This window comes from Callospermophilus lateralis, chromosome 10 (assembly GCF_048772815.1).
Source record: "Callospermophilus lateralis isolate mCalLat2 chromosome 10, mCalLat2.hap1, whole genome shotgun sequence".
Taxonomy (NCBI): Eukaryota; Metazoa; Chordata; class Mammalia; order Rodentia; family Sciuridae; genus Callospermophilus; species Callospermophilus lateralis.
Window position 1 is genome coordinate 69,214,668 of NC_135314.1, and position 23,592 is coordinate 69,238,259.

At 40.4% G+C, this 23,592-nt stretch overlaps 1 protein-coding gene across 4 annotated transcripts in view; it reads left to right on the forward strand.

Moving 5' to 3' along the window:
* The first annotated feature begins 7,941 nt into the window (after positions 1 to 7,941).
* Cd47 (CD47 molecule) overlaps positions 7,942 to 23,592 on the forward strand; it is a 45,268-nt gene continuing 29,617 nt past the window's right edge. For 3 of the 4 annotated variants that reach the window (XM_076869045.1, XM_076869046.1, XM_076869048.1), the window contains exons 1-2: positions 7,942 to 8,145; positions 19,241 to 19,588. In XM_076869045.1, coding sequence (XP_076725160.1) covers positions 8,100 to 8,145; positions 19,241 to 19,588 — 394 coding nt within the window. In that variant the 5' untranslated portion in view covers positions 7,942 to 8,099. The remainder of the gene's footprint in view (positions 8,146 to 19,240; positions 19,589 to 23,592) is intronic. The other variant, XM_076869047.1, reaches the window with a different exon arrangement.

Here is a 23,592-nt window from a genome sequence, read left to right on the forward strand (position 1 = left end):
AAGAACACCCATGCCTCTTTACCCTAGAAAACTTGCCCCTCTAAGGACACAAAAAGCAGCCTTTAAAGTTCTATTTCTTTTGACACCTAGGCCCAAAGAGGAGCAATAGTCCAGTAAAATGCTGGGACTGAGAACACCGGAGACTGCGGAGTGGTTTTGGTCAACTTGAGGCAGCTGCCGTGGCTGCTGGGAAAGTCTCTGAAGAGCTGGACTGTGGTTACATACTGTGCCTGGTATCGTCAGGAGAGATGACACGTTCATTTTTTTTCTTGATATGTTTCCTCTGCAGGTCATCTGGGGCTCTCTTCATCCTCACTCCAGGACCCAGACTCAGGGAACAGCTACTATCTGGGCTTTGCTCACTGTGGTGGCAGAGGGAAACAAAGAGTGACAAACTGCATGGAAAGACCCAGAGCTTTTGTCTAGAAGTAACACATCACTGACTATCATGAGTTAAATAGTATCCCCAAAATTCCTGTCCACCTAGAACGTCACAATGTGATCTTACTGGGAAATAGGGTCTTAACAGGGAGTTACGGATCTCGAGATGATATCATACCTAAATCCAGTGACTGGTGTGCCTCTATGAAGAAGAGAGGACATAGAGACAGACAGGCTGACCCTGTGCAGACAGAGGAAGACTGGAGTGAGGCAGACCAAGTTGGGAGCACCAAGCTTGCCAGCATCCAGCAGAGGTGAGACGGAAGGCAGGGAGGATTCTTTCCAAGTCCTCAGAGAAAACATGGTCCTGTTGACACCTCCAGCCTCTGCAAATGTGAGAGAATAATCTTCTCTTGGTTTAAGCCTCTCACTTATGGTAATTTGTTTAGGCAGCTTTACACATGGATCAAAGCAAGACACATTGTCACATGCAGTCTCTAATGGTGTAGGGACAGTCCTGCAGGGCTGGATGATCTCCTTCAGATCTGCTCTCCATCCTCCCATCTCTGCTCTGGACCTACAAAGCTAATCTTCAAGAACTGCATAAACATATCTCTTTTCCCTGTGGCTTCTGGTTGAAATTAGCCAGTGATAGGAGTTGAGGGAGGGGTAGAGAGTGAAGTCCATATTCCTACCTGGCCACCTTCCTCCTGACAGGCCGGTAGTGAGTGTGTCCTGCTCTGGAGGCCATGGCTCCTGCTAGGCAGCTCCTCCTGCAGTGTCTTCTATTCCTCAGGCTTTTGGCAAGAGTATTTCCTGTGCCACTCCACATTGAAGATGCAACAGCTGTTGCAGCTAAGGTGCTTCCTTATTCCTTGTTGGTTTCCCATGACCCCACCCACAACCCTGTCAGCAGTCCCTTTTTCAATCTCTCCTCAGTAACTTCACTCAAGCGTGCGATCTGATGTCTGCTGGACCCAGCCAACACACAAATCATGCACGTAGGAGAAGATCAGATCTGTGGGGGACAGTAGTGTCCTGTGTCAACTGAGAAGCAGCATAGCACAACAGTGGGAATGCAGCCAGAGCAGCAGATCACAGGATTGCTTGCTTGCCCTCTTCCTCGTCTCTTGAAGAGAAGCATGTGCTCTGGAGCAAAGTTCAAACCCCAGCTCCACCATTTTTTTTTTCCTGTGATATAAACCTCCCTGAATCTCAGTTTGTTCTCATATAATATGGATATAAAAGTGTTTTCATCATCAGGCTGTTGTGAGGATTACAGGGGATAAATATGGAAAGCAACTAACTGTGGTAGGCACAATAATGTCCCCTGAAGATTTCCAAGACCTAATCCCCAGGAACATGAGAGGATGTTTGTACATGGCAAAAGAGACTGTGTGTATGTAATTATGATCACAGACCTTACAAGAGGAAGATTATCCTGGATGACCAAGTGGGCCCCATCCAAACACTTGAGCACTTAAGAGGAGAAGAGGAAGGCAGAGGAGTTGGTCCTAGAGGTTAGAGATATGGCAGGAGAGGGGAGGCAGAGGAGACCTGACATCCTCAGGATTGTGCCACTGCCAGTTCTCAGATGTTCTGAGACTACACACAATGACCAAAAGTCCTCTAGATGCTAAGGGAGAAACCTCTACCCCCAAGACAGTAGCCAGCAAGGAAACGGAGATCTCAGCCCCCCAAACACTGAGTTCTGCCAACCACCTGGATGAACTGGAAATGGATTTTTCCCTTGGGGCCTCCAGAAGGGAGAGAAGCCCCAACACCTTGACTTCAGCCTCTGAGACAACAGAGAAACCAGCTGAGCCCACTGGATTCTGACCTATGGAACTGTGAGGTAATAAGTGCATATTGTTTTAAGCCTCTGCATTTGTAGTAATATGTACAGCATCAATAGAAGATAAACCAAGATGCACAGTGAGGTTCTGGTGCACAGCATATACCCACCACATGTATGGTATTTACCCTTAAAGAGGAGAGTTATGCAAGATACACAGGGGCCTTCCCAGGATCCCAAATATTACGTGCTCTCAAAGAAATGTGCCCACTGTGATTTTACAACTAGATTCTAGGCTAGCTTTCTCCAGGGCTTTCAAGCTGCCCTGAATATGGGCTCCCTACATGAGCAGCCCCAGCAGTATCAGCAGGGGGGAGAGCAGGAAACACATTCATCTCCCAGGCCAAGGCAAAAGCATCCTGTTACTTATCAGACACGTAGAGAGAAATTCATGGGCAGATCAGCTTGCCACCTTCATAGCAGGATCTCCCTTACCTAGGTCCTCAGTCCTATCACCCTCCTTACCCAGAACCAGTTTCTGCTTCTATTTGCCCCTAATTGAAGCACAGGCTGGGAAGATCATTTCCCACAGCTGGGAGGCCTCCCTTTCATTTCCCTAGGCCAAATCCAACTCTGCAACCTTCAGAATCTTCCTGCTGCCTGACCATCCAAACCCAGTTCCTGCCCCAAGCACAGGCCCTCATTGCTCCGCCACTTTATTTGGTGACTGGGGCTCCTATCCTTCTACAATTAAGTCAACTTGAAATAACCCCAGAACACTGGGCTCTGAGCCAGATGTCACAGACGGGGTCCCTTAGTGTTCACTCACCCATAAAATACGCAAAAAAGCAATTGAGTAAAGGGCTCCCTGACTTCCAGGCACAGATATATGTGTGCCTACTTGAACCAGAATCATTCATACTTCCCAACTCGACGTGCACCTTCAATGCTACTGACCAGCAACTGGGGATTCTTTTGGTCACAATTTTCACAACCATTCAAAAAATACTCTTCTAAGATGATTATAATATTAAGGGCTAAGATTTATTGTGTGTTTACTGGATGTCAGGTACTGCTCTAACCTGTAAATGTGGGAACTCAATTAAAGTTTTAAGGCAATGTGAAGGGTTAATTTCTACTATTGTTATCATTTCTGCTTTACAAAAGAGGAAATGAGAACTCAGAACATTCAACAACTTGTCCAAAATTAACAGGTAGTAAGTGACTTGAGCTGTAATTCAAACTGAGGCTGGAGTGACTCTGCACTACAACCCAGGCTGTGATTTCTCTTGATTGTTTAGACACACTTAGTCCTACATCAGCACTGTGTTACTCCTTGGAAGTTCTGAAAGTTAATTTTAGCTGTTGATGTGATTGGATTAAAAGATGCCTAGAAAGCTGGTTATTACTTCTAGGTGTGCTGTGAGGATGCTTCCAGAGGAGTTTGACATGTGAGTCCAGGGACTAAGTGGTCATCATCCTACCAACTGGGAGCCCAGATACAGGAAAATGTAGAAGAAAGCTAAAATCAATCAATCTCTTTCCTCCTCCTCCCTCTCTTGGAAGCTGGGACATACTTCTCCTGCATCCAGACATCAGAACTCCAGATGGTTTGGCCTTTGGCTTATGGGGCCCCCTAGGTTCTCAGGTCTTTGGTCTCCAACTGAAAGTTACATGACTGGCTTCTCAGACCTTCAGACAGCCATGCTAACAGCTTGCCAGTTCCTCCTGCTGGCATACGGCTTACAATGATACTTCTCAGCCTCCATGATCACTTGGATCAATTCCCCTAATAAATCCTATCTCATCTATCTATACCATTCTTTTTTTCCCTATCTACCCATCTATCTATCATTAGATTTATATATTCAAGGGTTTCATATTCCCAGATTCAACCAACCTTGGATGGAAAATATTCAGAAGAAATTGTGTCTATACTGAACATGTACAGACTTATTTCCTGTCACTAAACAAAAAAGTATAACAACTTTTTACCTTGCTATTTACATTGTATTAGGCATTATAATCAATCTAAAGATGATCTAAAGTACATGTGAAGATGTATATAAGTTACAGGCAAACACTACATTATTTTGCATATGGAACTTGAGCATTCACAGATTTTGGTATCCACAGGAATCCTGGAACCAACCTTGTACAAATTTATCTACAGATATTTACCGATATCTATATAGATCTATAGATATACTCTATCAGTTCTGTCTCTGTAGAGTATTCTAACCAATACAGAAATACAAATACATCCAGGACAAATTTCATTTTTTCTTAGCTAATGTGATATAAGAGGCAGATATGTAGAAACAAATATCTATTGACACCTTTTATTAGCAGCCTGAACAAAGTTTCATGCACAGGTCATCAGACCCCCAAAGCAGGATTCAAAAGGCTTTTAGGAGAAAGCGGTGTTTGAATTCTTTGGGTTGAGGAGAAAAGAACATTTGAAATCAAGGGAACAGCATGACTGCAGCTCAAGGCCTGAAAGTGGAGTAGACCAGGTGAGAATAATCCACTTTGCCAGTGCAGCACCTGACCACAGAAAGAAGTCAGCTTGAATCACAATGGTCAGAAGGGTACTTTGCCAAAAACTTATGGGAAATACTGTGCCTATCTTTGAGAGGTTTATTTACTCACTCGTTCATCATTTTAATGACTGATTTTTGTTGTTGTTGTTGTTGTTGTTTTGTTTGTTTTGGAGCACCTATATGCCAGGTAACAGGGCGAGCAGTGAAAAAGACTCATGGGCTCTCTCCTTTTATTCAGGAAGGATTAAAAAGGGAAACAGCCACATAAACCAATCACTTTAACATGGTAACTGATATGGGCCAAAGAAGACTAAAACACAGAGAAGGAGCACCTAACTTACACTGGCATTATCTTGAGCTTTGGTCTACTGCACGATCTTTTGATGCAGGTCCACTTAGGCAGAAAGATTCCTCAGGCCCCGCACAAAGCACAAGCCACTGGACAGCTGTCCAACATGGGGTGAGAAGTATTGTTGAATGAAAATGCACAAAAAGGATACAATCATGTCCATAAATTTTTAGACAATATCATACCAATACCTACTGTGTTGCAGGAAGTAGATGTAGTTTTAGAGGGTAGATAAAGTTAGTTATATGATTGAGACAGAATGTGGGGGGAGGAGAATTGGTCATAAACTGACAAAGGAGATTGTGGTTGTTTCAGTAACCCTGGAGTCAGGTAGATTCAATCAACTATAGCCCCCTCCCTTAGCTTGTGACCAAGCCTCACTTTTGACATCTATAAGTTGTTAACAGTGATTGTGTAGGAGCTGTAAATCTTTTCAACCTTAAAGGGAAAGCTATAACAACTTTGATGGCAGCAAGAAAGAGAGTGCACATGTGGAAGAGCAGTATCACATATGACCCTGGGCAAAGAGCACATGATGGCTCTCTCCCTTTGTTTCTTCATCTCTAACTTGGTGATCATAATACTATTCTAGTTCATAATAAGAATATTATGGAGATTAATTTAGGTAATCCAATTAATGTGTACTACCTATGTTCAAAATGTCCTAATATGCATTATCCCCTCTCCTTCTACCCAATAAACCCCTTACATTATGTAAGTTAAGCTCAAAGTTCAAATACAAATGCCTGGAAAAATTAAAAGGGAAACTTCAAAAGAGGTTAGGTACTGAAGAAATGAGCTTAATGTTATCTCAGAGAAGAAATCAAACCTAGGCAGGTTCCTGTGAAATGTCACTCCTGGAATAGGCCGCCTTTGTCCCCCCACCACCAATATGTCCCAAGAGCAGAGGCAATCACCCAGATGGCCTCTCATTCACCTGATTTAAGCCTATTCCATTTTCTGCACAAAAAAATAGACTTTAGACACATAGCCTTAATAGCTTTCAGTATAAAATAGAGCATCACTGAATCGCTACCTCTGAAGGTTGGGGACAGTCCTTTCCAGTCACTCTTCAGCTTTAGGGGGGTTGTTCGGTTCCAGGGACAGCTGACAGCCTTATTTAGCCAACCAGCTGCTCTGTGATACACAATGTCCCTAATACTCAAAGTCTGGTGGTTGATTCTTTTGTATCCATATAAGCAGCAGTTGGAGGAGAATCGATCAGTTCCTTTGATAGCCTCAGGGTGTCAACGCTGCCATTCAAATCATTACCAACGTAATTATTAACCATTGTTTTAGTGAGATGTCTGTGAGACAATTGTTTTTCTTTCTTTTTCAATCATTAAAAAAACAATCAAATTTCACTAGAGAAATGCTTGCCTCGAGTCACACAGCACATTTATTAACACCCTTCTGTTTGCTCAGTTCACTGTAAAGCCTTGGAAGAGGGAATTCTTAAAATGCTGTCTCTGGTGTTAAAGAATTAATAGTGCTGTGGGGAAGAGGTTCACACACACACACACACACACACACACACACACACAGGAAAAAGCTATATAGTATACTACACATTGCTATAGAGTCAGGGACAGTGGCAATTTTGTTTCCTGAATTTTATTACAGTGACAATGGGGTGTTTGGGAGGATACACCCAGAGTAGAGTTGGAGAAATGGGATGTTGTGGTGGAAAATTGCTTTCTTTTCCAGCAGGTAAGAGAAAAACAATCCAGGGAGTGGACAGGACATGCACCCATTAGAGCAGCCACCAGTGCCTGACTCTTTGACAAGAGAGTTCATCATTCAGGATAAATGTTAGAGGTAGCTTTAAAAGGGCTTTTGCTTCAGGAAGAATGATGTGGCCTGGGTGAGTCAGCGACACTTTCTAAGGCCTTGTCCATACTGTGGCTTGGAGCCACATTTTGAACCCATTTTTCAAGCATGTTAAACTCAAACACAGCTCAGAGTACTGCACGTGGAGAGGTCACAAATCAGCCTCCATAATACCTCTGGTAGGACTGTCTACTATCTGTCTACTCACTATGGAAGCTTGTTTTCGACTATGCCCTGATGGTCCCTGTGGTCTCCGTGTTCACATTTTAAAATGTTCACTATCATAAGTGGAACTTGTACGACTAACCCTGTCCAGAGAATGAAAACACTAAAGACAAAGTCAGAAAGAGGGATGAGAACCGCATCTGAAACCAACCTGGCCAGGGAAGGGAGCAGGGCCCAGGAGGACCCTGTGAGTTGAAGCTCCCATCCTGCGTGGATCCGGCCACCGCCCTGGCCTCGGCGTGGCGCCCTCGGGCTCAGAAACCGCGCGGGAAATGTGGAGACCCCTCTAGGCTAGGTGCGCCCTGGGTCGCGGTGGTGGCGTTGAGTGGCAAAGAAAGGGGAGCAGGTGAGAGACACGAAACGTCCAGATCCAGAGCCCGGAAAGAAAGAGCCAGGGGCCGGTGCAGGGATGGGCTCCAGGTCAGGATGAGCAGTGCCTGACGAGGCCCCTGAAGCGCGCGGGTTGGAGTGAAAGCCAGGCAAGGAAACGTGGAGCGAAAACTGTGGGGCCCTGGACTGTGCTAGAGGCGGGAAGAGAGCAGCGGAGACCGAAGGTGCTGTGAAGTCTCCGGTGAGCCTAGAAACAAACGCACAACCTTCTGTGGCGGACCAGGACACCGACCCTAGAAAGAACGGGGGCGGTGGGACGTGACCGGGAAGCTAGGCGCGCGCCACCACCCAGGAACGAGCGCGGGCCCTCAGCAGAGCGCGCTGGAACCCGACAGGAGCCAGAGAGTAGGGAGGGCGCCGCGTCTACAGCCGCGGTGGCGGGGTGGGGTCGAGTGCGCGTGCGCGGCTCGTGCGGGCGGGGAGCGGGCGTGGGGCGGCGGGAGCGAGCGTGCGCGCGGCCAGGAAGCTTGGGCGGCGGGTCCTGTCTGTGACTGCTGTGGAGGCTGCTGGTCCTGCCTGAAACGGCCGCGGAGGCGGCGGCTGTTCCAGACACCTGCGGCGGCGGCGACCCCCCGGCGGCGCGGAGATGTGGCCCTTGGTGGCAGCGCTGTTGCTGGGTTCGTTTTGCAGCGGTAAGTGGTTCCTGGCTCTCATCCCTGAGCTTGTCTCTGCGCCCCTACGGCGTCCCCCGCAGGCGTGTGGGCTGCGCCCCCGCAGCGCAGGAGGCTCCGGGGAGAGGGTGGCCTGGGCGCGGGATGCTCGGGCCCTGTGCGCCCGGAGTGCGGACGTGGGAGGGCCCTGCGGGTAATCGGGCGCCCCCTTCCTTTCCTCCTTTCTTTCTCTTCCCCCGGGTGACAGCGGGCTCATCTCCTTCACCCCGTTTGCACCTCCAAATGCACATACCGAGGAAGACTGGAAAACGCACAACTCGTGCAATCGCGAACTATAAAGAAAGGGCGCGATCAGAGGCGAGGGGTGGCAGCTGCCAAGGACCCTCTTCTTTCGCACCCTCTCCCTTCCTACTTGCGTTTGGGGTTTAAGGAGGGAGAGTGGGAGGGCCCAGGCCTCTTGTGATGGAAGTGCGCATTTTGGTGAAGTCGACCAGAAGGGGTTTTGCCCTACTGCATTAGCATCGGAGCGAATGGAGATGAAAAGGACGCAGTCAAGTTTTATTCCCGACCCAGCATTTATCAGAAGAATCTTGTGACCGCTTTTTTGTTGTTGTTTTTAATCCCAAAAAAAAAAAAAAAAAAGCTTCCTTGAAACTCTGTTCTCGTAACCCCCACACTTTAATACATTCCGAATTGTGGGTTGAAGTTTTTCCACTTTACTGGGGGAACCGTTTAAAAAGTTAACCAGATTTCGTCTGAAATATGAATACAGTAACCTCGAGTCAAAACACATGTGCAGCAGAGTGGGATTTGGTGTCTTTTGACGTCAAAGGAGTGCCCCCCCCCCCCCGCGCGCGCGCGCGCGCACACACACACACACACACACACACAGTTTTTGCACTTAATTCTCTTTTTAGAAATGTGTGCTTCCTCTGTGAAAACCGAGGAAGGAATAGGAATTTTGATGATCTACCATGCCTGTCATACTTCATATTTGTACCCTTTGTGAACTTTTGTAAGATTCAGAATTGAGTTTGAGTAGGACTAACAGCAATTGTTACATTTATCCTAAAATGTTAAATTAGTTTGATTTAAAACTGTTTATTAGTCTCAGTGTGTCATTCAAAAAGGCTTGCGTCTTGTAGTTATTTGAAAGATGCCCTTAATTCCCTCCCAAGCATCCTAGATATTGCAGGTATTAATAATCAAGATCTCTATTATCTAAACGGTTGGTGTTAGGTGTTTCCTGTCATCATCTTTAGTATGCTTGTTGTCATTATTATCATTAGAGCTAAAATGATGCTGCTTTCAAATACCTGTTGTGTAATCAGAGAGCCTTCATATTGAACCAGATATAAATTCATAATAAAATATCACTAATTCATACCATTGTTATCAAAGCTTATTTAAGAGTAAAAAGTGTAAACCATGTATTATTTTTAAAGCAGGGGTCCTATTTTCAAGTAAATGAAAAAGGACTGTTGCAATTGTACTTTGGGGAATAGGCCTTCCTTAGTTATAGTTAAGATCCCATTTAATTAACATTCGTTTTCATACAATTTTAATGCAATCAAATCCCTGAAGAATTCAGAATTTGTAGTATTTTATTGTACTTGTTAATATTAACCTGGAAAAGAAAAACAAGTACAGGCATTATGCATTTGAATTTAAGTGCTGAATATAAACCAGGAAGTAATAGTGTTTGTCATAAGATAGAAAGGATTTTTGTGTGTTTCTTAAGTAGCTTCAAGAGAATGTATATTGTGTTAACACTCTCAAAACACAAGTAGTTATAATTCAAGGGATTTGGAAGACTGAATTTAGAATCTAGAGTAAAGAAAAAACATAGCTTTATACATTCATTTGTACTGAAGCTTGATTTTTGCTTTCAGTTTCATTTATAAAGCACTTGTAATCAGAGGCTACTTCTTGGTAACCTCTACCGTTTTAGTGACCTTTGTGGTAAAGGAAGTTTTCTTAGATACCTATTTCAGCCAATTAAAGGCAGAATGCAACTCACTGAAATGGTTTATAAGATAGAGAATGAATTAGTATGTTTTCCCCATATGTCCAATTATACTTTGTTTAAAAGTGTATCAAGAGCTTCAGTGATATTCACTAACTAGTGAATACAACCTTAACTAAATAATGGCAGTGATGTATATGAACTGTTTTTTTAGTGGCTGAACGATTTTTCTTTGTTCAAAGCATATATATATATATATATATATATATATATATATATATATATAAAATACATAAAGGGTACACATGAGTACATTTTTTAAATCCATTTTTTTGTCCAAGTCTAGTAGTCATTTGGCTTGTTTAAGTTAAAATACTTTCTTTTTTTCCTGAAGAACATATCATTTTTAAACATGGTTGCTGTTTTAAGGAAGCAAACATCCTTATTTATGGGGCCGTCCCAGCAGTCTAGAGGCAGTGTGTTAAAGCATTTCACTAGATGCCTAGCGTTAGAACACTTGTTCATGCTGTCACATGTGTTTTGGCAGATGTCTCGTCCTTGCCACTGAGGTGTTAATGGAGATTTGAAAGGCCAGGTTTGAAAGATGAAAAGTAGGTGTCCTACCTGCTCCCCCATTGATATCTATTCTAAATCCAAAATAATGCTTTATTTTATCAAAACTAAGTTTGGATACCTTAATGTGCATTCAGCTATAGCTAGTACAGATATTGTTTTTAATATAGTAATATTCTTTTTGTGACATAATTTTCAGGCAACCATTTTATCTGTCTTTTTCTCTTAAGTTTTGACTGTCATAGCTTTTTATACATGATAAAAAATTTCTATATATTTTATGTTTTAGCCTAATATAATGCACAGTTGGGTTATCATAAAATTACTTTTGCTTTATATACTAGCATAGATGTTTATTCTATGGTAAAAGAAAAAGAATAGCATAGGTTCAGTTTTGCTAAACTCATGGTAGTATGAGAGGAAAAAATACAGAGCACCCAGGAAATCTGATTCTAATATCCTAGACTAAGACTATAGAACCTGGATTTTCCTTCTTTGTGATTATGTGGAGTCCAAACAGGAATTAGAAGCTTCTCCCTCCTCTGAATAGTTTACTCCTAATCCATGGAACTGTTGCATAAGATTCGGAATCTGGTCAACCCAAGGTTTCAGATGTAGAACAGGATAATTAATATGCATTTTAAAATACATGTCACACAGGTTAAAAGGCAAAGCAAGGGGTTTGGCAAGTGCATGGTCTGGCAAAAGTGCTTCATTTTAAGCAAGTATAAACACACGTTATACTCTAAGCACTTTGCAAGGCCCTCTTGGGCATATTCATGAATTTCAGACTGTACTCTTCTTAATAACTTACAATGTAATTTATAGAGAGCAGATATATATATGTATGTGTGTGTGTGTGTGTGTATGTGTGTATATATATATATATATATATATATATATATATATATATATATATTTAATCCCTCATTGGTAACTTAATGTACTTGAAGTTCTTCATAAGGACATAATTCTGGATGCTACTGACTATAAATTGCTCTGGTTCCTTTAATTCTGGGTTTACCACTCTACTCTTTAAAGGACGTTTTTAAATTCAGTATGGGGGAGGGGGATCGCTTTGAGTCAGAGCTAAAAAACTGGACACCTCACTATACCCCAGACTTATTTTAAATTTCTACTGAGGAGAGATCTGACTAGATCCCTCCTGTACTTATCCTGATTCAGTGTGAGATTCCAGTTCTTCATGCCAGGGGCTAGTTCTGAGGGCAAATTTTATAGGATTCATTTATGGCAGATATCTTTACTCAAGGTCTTTGCTTCATTTAATTTAGCAACAGCTGGGACTTCTCACCCCATTCCTGAACATTCATTCCCAGCAGATAATTAACTTCCTACTCAACTGCAGAAAATAGTGGTGAGTGGTTCGGACTCCCGCATCTACCCACCCACCATTTACTAAACTGATCCATAATATCTTAGACAACCTTCATCTCATGTTCCTCCTTTACCTAGTTTCAGAAGAATACCTATTCACCTTTCCAAGAGAAGGACAGCCTGTCTACCACTCTTTGATTTCCACCATATTGGAAACCTGCTCAATGAGCTTGATTCTTCGGTCTTGTATCCCAGATCTTGTCCTCTCCAGTGACAGCTTACCCTTAGCTTGCAACCATGATCAAGTTTTATCCCATATTTAAAAAGGAAAACAGAAAATCCAAGAAGACACAAAAAAATTCTTGCCCTCTTTCCACACTGTCAATTGTTGCCTTATTCTCTGTGCCTTATCATTGTACCAAATTATTGAAAGAGAATCACTGTCGCTTTTTCTGCTCACTTTCTCTTCCCAAATCAATCTGCATCTGAATCCACCAGTCCATTGACATTGCTGTCAGTCAAGGAGCTAATAGAGACCCTTCTTTGGTATTTGCAAAGGTATTCTTTTTACTTCTATTTTCTCACTTTCTTGTTTTGTTTCCCTTTCACAATTTGCTGCATAAATATTGGTGTGACCCAAGATTTTATTCTCTGTCACTTTCTCTTTTGCATCAGAAGGACTCTAGTCAGTCAGTCGTCTTTATGCTGATGACTTCAATTACCAGCTATGTCCTTGGTTATTCCCAAATCTTTATGGCTCTGACCTTTCTTCTTAAATTCAAATTCATATGCCTGGGAACATACCAGGCATCTCTACTTCATTCTACCATAGGCACTTTAATGCCCAATATTGAAATTCTTTCAAATATTGAAAGAATATTCTCCCCGATCTTCAAACTTTTTTCTCTATAGCTAATCCATAAGTGAATAGTAGTTTCACGTACTGTTTTAGTTAACCATTTTTAATTTTTCCCTTTTCATCTTCTTTACCTCCCACAGCTGACTTCTGTTTGCTTTTTCATTTTTCTTGTCATTTTAAGCCTTCTCTCCAGTTTCACTTACCTGGACTATTGCAGAAGGCTCCTAATGGATCTTCCTCTTTCCTCTCCCTTCCTGCCCTTACTCCATCTTTCATACTGCTGGCAGCACTGTTGTTGTTGTTGTTTTAATGAAAATAAATCTGTGTGGTTCCCTATTGCTAATATTAGCAAGTCCAAACTTCTCAGCATGGCATTCAAGGATGCCTTTACAAATTTTGTTGACTAACTTTCCAAGATCTCACCTGAATGATGAGATCTTCATTCCTCTGAGTACATGTAATTTCTGCTCCCAAGAAAGCCCTTTCCTTCCCACGTTCCTACTCATCCTTCAAGATGCAATTTTAACATCACCCTCTAAGATCATTCTTAGGCACATTCTTGTATTTTTTTTAGGAACGTTTATATCTAAGCCTGCAACTGACTTGAGATTTCTTCCTTAAAATATATATCTTCACGATTCAATAGGAGTGAGAAGCATGGGGGTTTTCTCTTGAAATGTGGATGAGTAAACCCTTTCCCAGAAGACTTTTGTATGTCTTTTCTTGAAATTTATACTTCATACTTTGTGCATTCATAAAGAATGCACTGAATCCTACTGTCTGTATCCTGGGTAAGATTCTTAGGATGCCACATGAAGACATTGTCCTACCTTCTGAGACTAGTGAAGAAATTAGTTAAATAGCACAGCAGTAATATTTGATGGTAAGTACAGTGAAGCACTTGAACAGGGACAGTGGGAGCAGTCAGAAGGGGACAAAAACAGTTGAGTAGTGGTAGGGAAAGGGGACAGGAGTGAACATCTCAATGGTGCTTTGGCAGGAAGGACAAAAGCAAACTACAGCTGCCACTTTTGAGCATTTGCTGTGCATGTGAAAGGCACTATAGTGAGAACTTCATGTTCATTGTCTCATTAAATCTGAAAAATCTCTGATTTAAGTAGATGGCATCACTATTCACATTTTACAGATGAGGACACAGAGGTACACAGGTTAAGAAATTTGCCTAAGATTCTACAGTCATAAAATATTTGAGCTGCATCTTGAACCAGGCTCCCGCTCCCGCTCCCAAGTATGTGGTCTCTACTACATACTCTGCACTCAGGGGAGGACATGCACCTCTGTAGTCTGGAAAGCAGCTCATACTCAGGCCTGGAGATGAGAGTGCATCTGCATATTCATGGGTTTGCAAGAAGATCCTGACAATAGAGCATAGTTGGGAATTGAGGGAATACAGGTTAGGCTGGAAAGGATCTTGTCTGTATTCCATGATAATGCAGTTAGGACTTATCCTGAGAGGGGGAAGGGTGTTGTTAAAGTATATTAGACAACGGAGTGTGCATTTGCCTTTAGAAGAGTTATTTTGGGAGCTGTGGGAAACACATTGGGACTTGGATAGAGAAATGTTTGAAGATGGAATTAGGAAGTAGTTAGGAGGGTATGGCATAAAAGGAAGAAGAGACAAGTGTCTAATTCATTCATTCAACAGACATTGCATTTAGGAACTATTAAATAGGTTGAACCTATCTAGAATTCTCCATGACTAAGGAAAGGGAGGAATCTAGCATGATTCCTAAGTCCAAGTCTGGTTGACTGGAAGAAAATACTTTAGAGAGGTGAGGATTGGAGAGGAGAGGAGAGAGGAGCTCAGTAGTTTAGTGGACATGTTGACTTTGAAGTTACTGTAGTATGTCCAAGTGGAAATGCACAACAAACAGTTGATTGTCCAAGGTCTGCAGTTTAGATGAAAGACGGGACTTTACTCAGAAGTAAAAGTGTTCAGGTAGATAAAGCCTGAGAGTGAGGGGTAATACTTGGTGAGGGGGCACTGTCCCTTGGAACACTGACATTTGTGGGAGCCAAGGAATATATTTCTAGAGAGAAAGGTAGGATGGGGTGGATAAGCAGGAGGAAAAGGCCCAAAGAAGAGATACCATAGAGGACAAGACAAGGAGCTGCCCTCTGGCTCAAGAACCATGAAGTCAAGACAGAAAGGGAACTGTGCACATTTGACTTTTACCTGGGATCCCTGGTGATTTTGGCAAGAGCTTGAGTAGTGAAGCAGTAGGGTGCAGTAGGTGTGGAGGCAGGTGACAGACTTAAGGAGTTGCTGGAAGTGAAGAAATGTGCACAGATTATAATTTTAGGATACTAGGAAAGACAAGCATGTGGGATTTTTAAAAATTGGTGGTTATTCAAGCATTTTTAAAAACATGTACATCTTGTAAATGGAGGAGGGGGATAGGGAGGCTGATAATTACTTTGTGAAAGTCCTTGAGATAGATGGGTTGGAGGCAGAAGTGGAAGCCAGCTCTCACATGAAATTAATTCATATTGTCTGAAAAGTAGGAAGTTGGAGAAGAGGTATGGATAGTTGGGATTGCAGGTAAGTTTATAGAGGGGTACTGGTGGTAGATTCTGGCTTCTCTAAAGGATTTAATTTGAATTAAGCAGGGAAAGAGGGTTCCTTCAGAGTGTGTAGGATGAGAGAGAAAAGGAGAAGGGTTTAAAAGTTGTTAAGAAGGAGAAAAAATGTACATGGAATACAAGAATAGGTAAAAGATTAAGGGCCTAGACAGGTGGGGTCTAAGATTATCTTTTGCTATTCCCTAAAGGCAACACTAATTTCCTTTCCCTTTTCTTCCCTCCCTCCCTTTCTTCCTTTTCTTTTTAAAAATATTTTTGCAACACAAATTTTCTGAAAAGTCTGTGATCCAGAGTCCCCTCTTTCCATCCACAGCACTCTATCCATGCAGAAAGGACAACAGTATGACCTTTCATGGTAAGAAGTACTTACCATGCCCCATATGAGAACTGTAAGCTTCTAACTGATATAATTTCTGTATTATTGTCATCACTATATCATCCCTTCTCCTGTCACAGTGATCATATCAGGTAATTCTCAATAGAAGCTTCTTGCATTTTAAAAATTTTTGAGCTGAACTCTGCTCTGACTACCATGGATTAGAGCTTCACTGCAGCTTTTAACCTGCTTTCAGGACTGTGATCTGAGATGGTTTGTGTTGGTGGAGTGTGTTGGTGGAAGTCGTAAGGTCCAGTGCTTTTGGCATTTGATATAAAGCAATTTTTCCTCTTGATTTGCTAATTTTCTTGTACTCTGCATCACTTTTGGTGCAATTTGTCTGCTTTCAGATTTCTGTAAGCACATCTTGTTTATTCAGAATTTCCTTACTCATGATAATTATTTTCCTTTATTTGCCCCCTGTATTTTCTATCTTTTCTTCACTTTGCTGTTTCATCAGAAGGCAACAAGCAAAGGAGAAAAACCCCAGATTAGATCATTTTTCCTACTTAGTAGTTCTTGATATGTGTTTCTAAAGGATGAAGTTATAATTAAGGTCTGGAGTGACATTTTTACACTACTCTCATTTATTACTTATTGATGTAAAAGGTTACTCAAAGCATGGTTTGGTTTATTCTGGTCAATTTTATTTTAAATTTTACTGACAGCATTTTTTTCTACTTAAGTTACTTTAGCTGTGAAAGAAGTAATGCAGTGCAATCAGTGCTTTCTGTGTTCTTCACCAGAGTTATTTTCTAAACATAGTTGTGCAATTATGTTGTGTTTAACAACCACTTCTCACCTAGAGTTTTCTCAAGAAGTTCGATAGGTTAACAGAACTCTTCACTTTCATTTCTTCTACTAAAGAATGATTTTTAAAATTATTAAATTTTAATATTTCTAAATTATTTAAAATATTATTTTTAAATCCTTTAAGTGATTCAAAAGTGTACAGTGGACATGTCAATTTTTTTTATTTCACTCATTAATTAAAAAGCAAACTAGTAAGAATGCAAAACACATTTGAAAGAGAGTTGGAAGAGTGAAAAGATTTATAAGCAGGAAGGAACGCTGAAATAAAGTTGCTAATAGATGCAAACTTCGTCAGTATCCTTATCAGTAAAACATAATTTTTGGAATGTTCTTTTCCACCAGGTGGAAATCAGTTGCAAAACAAAATTTATTTGTATCTCTTAGGACACTAGTAATGTGCATTACAATCCATTTTCAACAACTTCTGGAATTGTAAAAGAGCCCAAAGTCAGTGAAAGACACTGGTCCTTATAGAGTCAGACAATTCCAAAGGGTCTGATGGACAGTGCTCAGCACTCCACCGAAAGGACACCCAGTAATCTTTCTGTCCATTTCAGATTCTTTCACATATTTTTTGACACTTGCCATCTTTTGTAATTCCAACATCATCACCCCTTTGTACACTGTGGATTCTTCCCCTCCTTCCTTCTCTCTCAGGGGAAATAATTCACAACTCTGAGGTTTTTGAAGAATGCAATTTGAAATCCAGATTTTGCCTGGAGCTTCCTAATATCTGGGTGGCTAGAAACAGAACTAGAAAGAAGTGAGCTGTGGACACCCACAGGTCTGCTTCAGAGGGCAAGTTCCCCAAAGTACAACAGTTTGGACCAGTCAGAGAGGGTCCAGATCATTACATTAAAATGCCACACTATCTAGTTTTTATAGTGTTGCCCTTTATTTTTACAGCACAGTATTGTTTAGAGAGCATTAGCCTATATATTTTTTCCTTTGATGTTCACCACAGTTTTATGAAGTTGTTGTGAAGTTTTTGTTTTGTTTTGTTTTGTTTTGCATGCTAGAGATTGAACCCAGAGCCTATAGCATGTTTCACAAGTGCTCTGTCACTGAGTTACATCCTCTACATCCCCAGTCCACAATGTTCTTTTTTTTTTTTTTTTTAATCTTTTTTTTTCTGTGATTAGGATTGAACCTAGGGGTACTTTAACACTGAACAACATCCCCAGCCCTTTTTTGACACAGGGTCTTGCTAAGTTGCTAGGGATTCACTAAGTTGCTGAGGTTGTCCTCCATCTTGCAGTCCTTCTCCCTCAGCCTCCCTAGTCTCTGAGATTATAGGCATCTACCAACATGCCAGATCTTTTTATCCTCTTACTTATAGAGTGAACCAAGGCATAGAAAAATGAGTTACTTAAGATTACATACCAAAAAAAAAATGACAGACATAGGGTTTATGCTCAGTTTATGAACACCAACCAGGTCATATTCAATTCTGCATCCTTATGTTCAATTTTTTCATTGGATAATAACTATGTTCTTAGAATAATAACAACCTAAGCCAATGAATTTTGATTCTAGTTTATAGAGATGAAAGACATCTTAAGGACAAACTATTTACACTTCATTTATATTCGTTAGTGTTTTGCTGAGGAAAAAAAATTTACCACTTAGATAAAAGAGTTGATAAGAGGCTGAAGAACATGGAAGATAACTAGTTTCTCCACATTGTTATACATTTTAGTTGTATACTGCAGCTACTGGCAATTTGTGCCATTAGGAAGAGTTGATGGAATACACCCTGATCATTAACAATATTCGCTCTTGGTTTCAACTTGTTTCTTGGCTTTTAGAGTGGTTTATGGTTTCTAAAAGGAAGAAATACCTATAATATACATTTGGAAATTGTTGTTCTGTAGATTCAGTGAAATATAGAAGTGGGGAAATGCCGTTCAATTGTATCTAATCCTTTGTAAGGCTTGCATACAAAATGTCTATTGCTGTCTAGATTTGCAATGGGAAAATTGCCACAGAGAATTTTTTTCTCGTTAGTATTCTAAGACTTTCCATTTTTGTGGAAAGATGTGATTTGATGTATCCAATTTCCTTTGTATATTAAAGTACAGTAGAACTGCCCCTCTCCTTTTTCTTTTAGGAATGTAGCATAAAGGTAGAGATAAATTTTATATCAGTTTAGCAAGTTATATGTAGAAGAAGTGTATAGCAGTTGAGAGTGAATATAGTATTTGGGTTGATTTTTCTCTTCAAAATTTTCCCATGGTAAGGACAATACTTTTCTACATATATCAATAGGCAGAAATGATTACTTCAAAGCTTTTAAAGCCAGATGACTATACCTGCATGTTCCAACACAGTTGCTGAATTTATTCCCAAGATGCATGGTAATGTAGACTTTGTATTGTTGAGTCTGGATAAAGAAAAGTTACAGTGTCATCTACCAGCTGTGCAAGTTAATACTGAAATAATCTGTTTTTCACTTTACTGTTCTTCCCTATTGCTGCACTACTTGCTTAAATGAACCCTGGAAGCTTTGCAGCTTATTTTAAGGATTTGTAACATATCTAAGATTTATAGTATAGAACTGTATAATTAATGAAATCTTTTTCTTTTCCAGGTTCAGCCCAGCTACTATTTAATAAAACCAAATCAGTAGAATTCACCTTTTGCAATGAAACTGTTGTCATCCCATGTTTTGTTATTAATGTGGGGGCACAAAACACTAACGAAATGTATGTGAAGTGGAAATTTAAAGGAAAATACATTTTCATCTATGATGGAGGCCAAGACAACGCTACTATGGACAGTAACTTTTCAAGTGCAAAAATCGCAGTCTCAGAATTACTTAAAGGAGATGCTTCTTTGAAGATGGATAAGCGTGATGCAAAAGTAGGAAACTACACATGTGAAGTAACAGAACTAACCAGAGAAGGTGAAACAGTTATAGAACTCAAATATCGTGTTGGTAAGTAATATAGTTTGAATATGGTTTGTCCCCTTTGAAACTCATGCCAAAACTGGATTGCCGTTGTGACTGTTGGGGATCGCAGGGCCTCTAAGACGTGATTGATTAGGTCATTGAGAGGGATTAAGGCCTTTCTTGAGAAAATGAGATATGACAAAAGAAGTCCCTCCCTTGTTCTTTTGCTCTCTAATACACATTCCACCCTTCCACCATGTCATAGTGCAATACCAAAAGCAGAGTAGATGCCTATACCATGCTCTTGGACTTCTCATTCTCAGAAGTATGAACCAAAATAAAGCTCTGTTCCTTATAAATCACCCAATCTGAGGCACTCTCTTAAAGCAACCGTAAACAGACTAAGACAGTAAGACCTCTATAATAGCTTCCTCTTTGTCCTGCTACAACTGTGATCCTATTAGAAATGGAGCACCCTGGGACTAGGAACTCCTTTGAACCAGAAAGCAAGCCATTAATAATGAATGTTAGTATAATGTTTACCAGCTTAAGACCATAGTTTCTATCTTATTTGCTCTGCTTTAAAATTTTCCACAGTTTTAAAACTCATCAACTGATCATTCATTTGTTTGTTGTGTGGCTCTCAAACTTTTGGTCTGAGGACTGTTCTATTTGGTTAATCAGTCCTGAGACATCTACTCTGCATTTCTGTTTACTGTCATCAGAAGTACTTTGTTTCATTTGATTGGTTTTTTAGTCTCTTTACAATTATTAGTTTCAGTTATTACTTTTGTTTTGTAACTTTTCACTTTGACCAGAGGTTGACAAAAACAACACAGGAAGCTGTGCTTCCTCTACAGAGGATGAGAATCTAGATATTAAAAGTGAGGTTATCATGGGTGATTCCTTTCCTAAAGGTTCTCAGTACTGAGCCTTACTTAGAATAATATTTGGCCAAGATGTGGGGGAACAGGGATCTAACTTAATTGAATTTGTGTTTTGTTCATAGCACGATTCTGCCCTCTTTGCCAAACTGGGTTGTGTGAGGCCATGAAGTTAGCTGGAGTATACAGTTTTTTTGCTATTACTTGCTATGCTAGCTTATTTCTTCATCCACAAGAGAGGGGGTTTTTTGGCTTTACATTTTTAAAGCTTTATTTTGCATCACCCAACATATTGCTGATCTTGGGGTTGACCATACTTTGGGATGGGATCAGAACAGTTCATTGGATCAACTAGTTTCATTCTATTCTTCTAGCCTTTACTGTTATGTCTCTTTACCCCACTGGGAATGGGGTGTTTAGCTTCATGAAGTATTTTGACATCACTCAGGATTGGGAATCAGCATCTTACTATTTACTATATGATCTTGAGAAGTTGCTTCATTGAGTCCAAGTTGCTTCATCTCTAAAATGGGAATGAAAATAGGTAGAGACTTACTTTCATGTGTTCTCCAGGATCTAATGAAGCCTATGTGTTAGAAGTTCTCTGAAAACTAATATGTATTACAAGTGTTACGTGTTTTCCTGGGATGTTCATATTATAAAGGTATCGGGTTGCTGAAGCCAGCACGGAGGATTGTGAGAGGGAGTTTGCATAGGAGAAACAGTCAGGGAATGGCTCAGAGTAGACCAGATTTTGGAAGGCTTTCCTGCTCAGAAATCTTGCCTACCTGGTAATTTTTACTACTGATATTAATATGGGCAAAGGAGATTTTTTTTTTTTAATGTACACATTTCAGAAGGGAGCTAGTCAGTCACATACATTGTGAGTGCCTGGAGGGAGATGATCTAATACCTGATTGAAATTTGTCTGGAGTAATTAAGAGTTTCATGGGAGTGAAAGAACAAATTCTGAGGAACAGTAACTTTGGAGGCAAGGTAGTTCACTGAGAGGAAAACTGAAAACTGGTAAGAACCAAGACCTTAAAGGTCAGAAGATAGAATGAAAATGAATGGTAAGGGAATACCAGTATCTGAGATGAAGACAAGGTTACATTTTGCATGCCATTGTTTCAGAAGTTTTTAAAATACCATGTAAAAAAAAAATTTATATTTAGATGAGAAAGTATTATTTTATTATAGAGAATATAGAACAATTTACCAAAGGATTGAAACATTTGACACCCATTTTTATTTTTAAAAATAATTATTGATTCACAGAAAGAGTCAGAGAGAGGTGCTGTGACCCCCTCTTCCAGTCTTCCCTAGTGGTCACATCTTGTGTAACTATGGCATAATATCAAAAGCAGGAAGTTCAGTGTGTTTGAGTGTTTCTCTGTCATTTCTACACATTGTTCTTGTGTAACTATCACAGTCGTTGGAATGGAGAGAGCTATTTCATTAACAGATATCTCTCTCATCGAACCTTTTATGGTCACACCCCTACTTCCATTACCCCTAATCTGACAAGCACTAATTGGTCAGTGTTATATAAATGCAATCATTTGATAGATGACTTTCCAATATTTTGGCTTTATCATGGAGCACAGTGGCCTTGAAATCCATCCACGTTGCTACATGCATCATTGCTTAGGTTCCTTTGTTGCTTTGTTTTATTTTTTGTTTGCTCCTCATCCCCTGCCTTTTTTTTTTTAAACTGAGTAGTATTCATTGGTATGGATTTATCAGAGCTTGTCTAGACATTCACCTATTTCAGGGCATTTGGTTATTTCTAGGTATGAGTTATTACACATGAAGCTGCTGTGAACAATTGTGTACAGGTGCTTATTTAGATATACATTTGGTTTTGCTGATCCATTCTTAGAAGTATGATTACTGGTTCATATGGTAAGTGTATGCATAGTTTCCAAGAATGGCTGTTCCATTTTACATTCATTTTACATTATCAGCAACGTGAGTGACCTAGTTTCTCCACATCTTAGCCATGATTTGGTGCCACTATTTTGCAACAGTTTTTCTTTGGAAAAGTAAAATATTACTCTGCACCAAAAGGTTAAGTAGGGCAGTACTCTTAATTGGGAATATACATTTGTTGTAATAATGATACCCATCATGTAGACTTCAGGAACTTAGGCATTAGACACTATTTTCACTATAATGTGCTTTTGTATGTGCAAAAAATAGGTATAAATGAGGAATAGAAATCACTCAATGAGAATTGAATCCCACTTAATAGAATGCAGGTAATGGAGACTGTTCAGTGTTCCCTTTTCTGGATCATGAGAATAGAATATGTGCAAGCATGGTCTATAAGACATGGTTTTGTAGACTTCCGGTGCCAGTGGACAGTACAACACTATGGAAAGAGCACAGTTCTTGAATTTAGAAAGCTCTTTTCTATAGTTCATTTTTCTAGCTTACAGAACTCAAGAGAAGAAGTTCAACCTATCTGTCCCTCAGTTTTCTATTAGTACAGTGAGGATACTATCTCAATTACAGGAATGTCTGTAAAAAATAAGATAATATCTCTCTTGCTTAATAAAGACTTGAGTACCTACTATGTTACAGGCACTGTGCTAGACACTGTTGATTTAGTGATGACTAACATGTTACCACTAAGATCATGGAAAAAGCGCAAAATGACCTGACATTTATTTACTTATTTAGGCACATCCTAGATACTTTATGTATGTCATGTTTTCTGAGCTTCTCAAGAACTCTAGGACATGGATGCAGGTTTCACCATTTAATACATCAGGGGTAAAAAAGACTCAAGATACTTATTCAAGGCCAGAGTCACTGCCAGAATTGTAGCCTGGATCTCTTTGACTTCTAAATCACCATGTTTCCTGTGTGAAAATACCTTGTAAATAACCAAATACTAACTGTAAATATTAGTACTTATATGATTAATTATTAATAATAAGCCAGGCAGAGTGAAACTGTGCCTGTAATCTCAACAGCTGGGGAGGCTGAGGCAGGAGGATTGCAAGTTCAAAGCCAGCCTCAGCAACTTAGCAACTGAAAGACCCTGTCTCTAAATAAAATATAAAAAAGGGTTGGGGATGTGGCTCAGTAATTGAGTGTCCCAGAGTTCCATCCCAGAACCGCCCCCCCCAAAAAAAAAATAATTGCTAATAATATTTC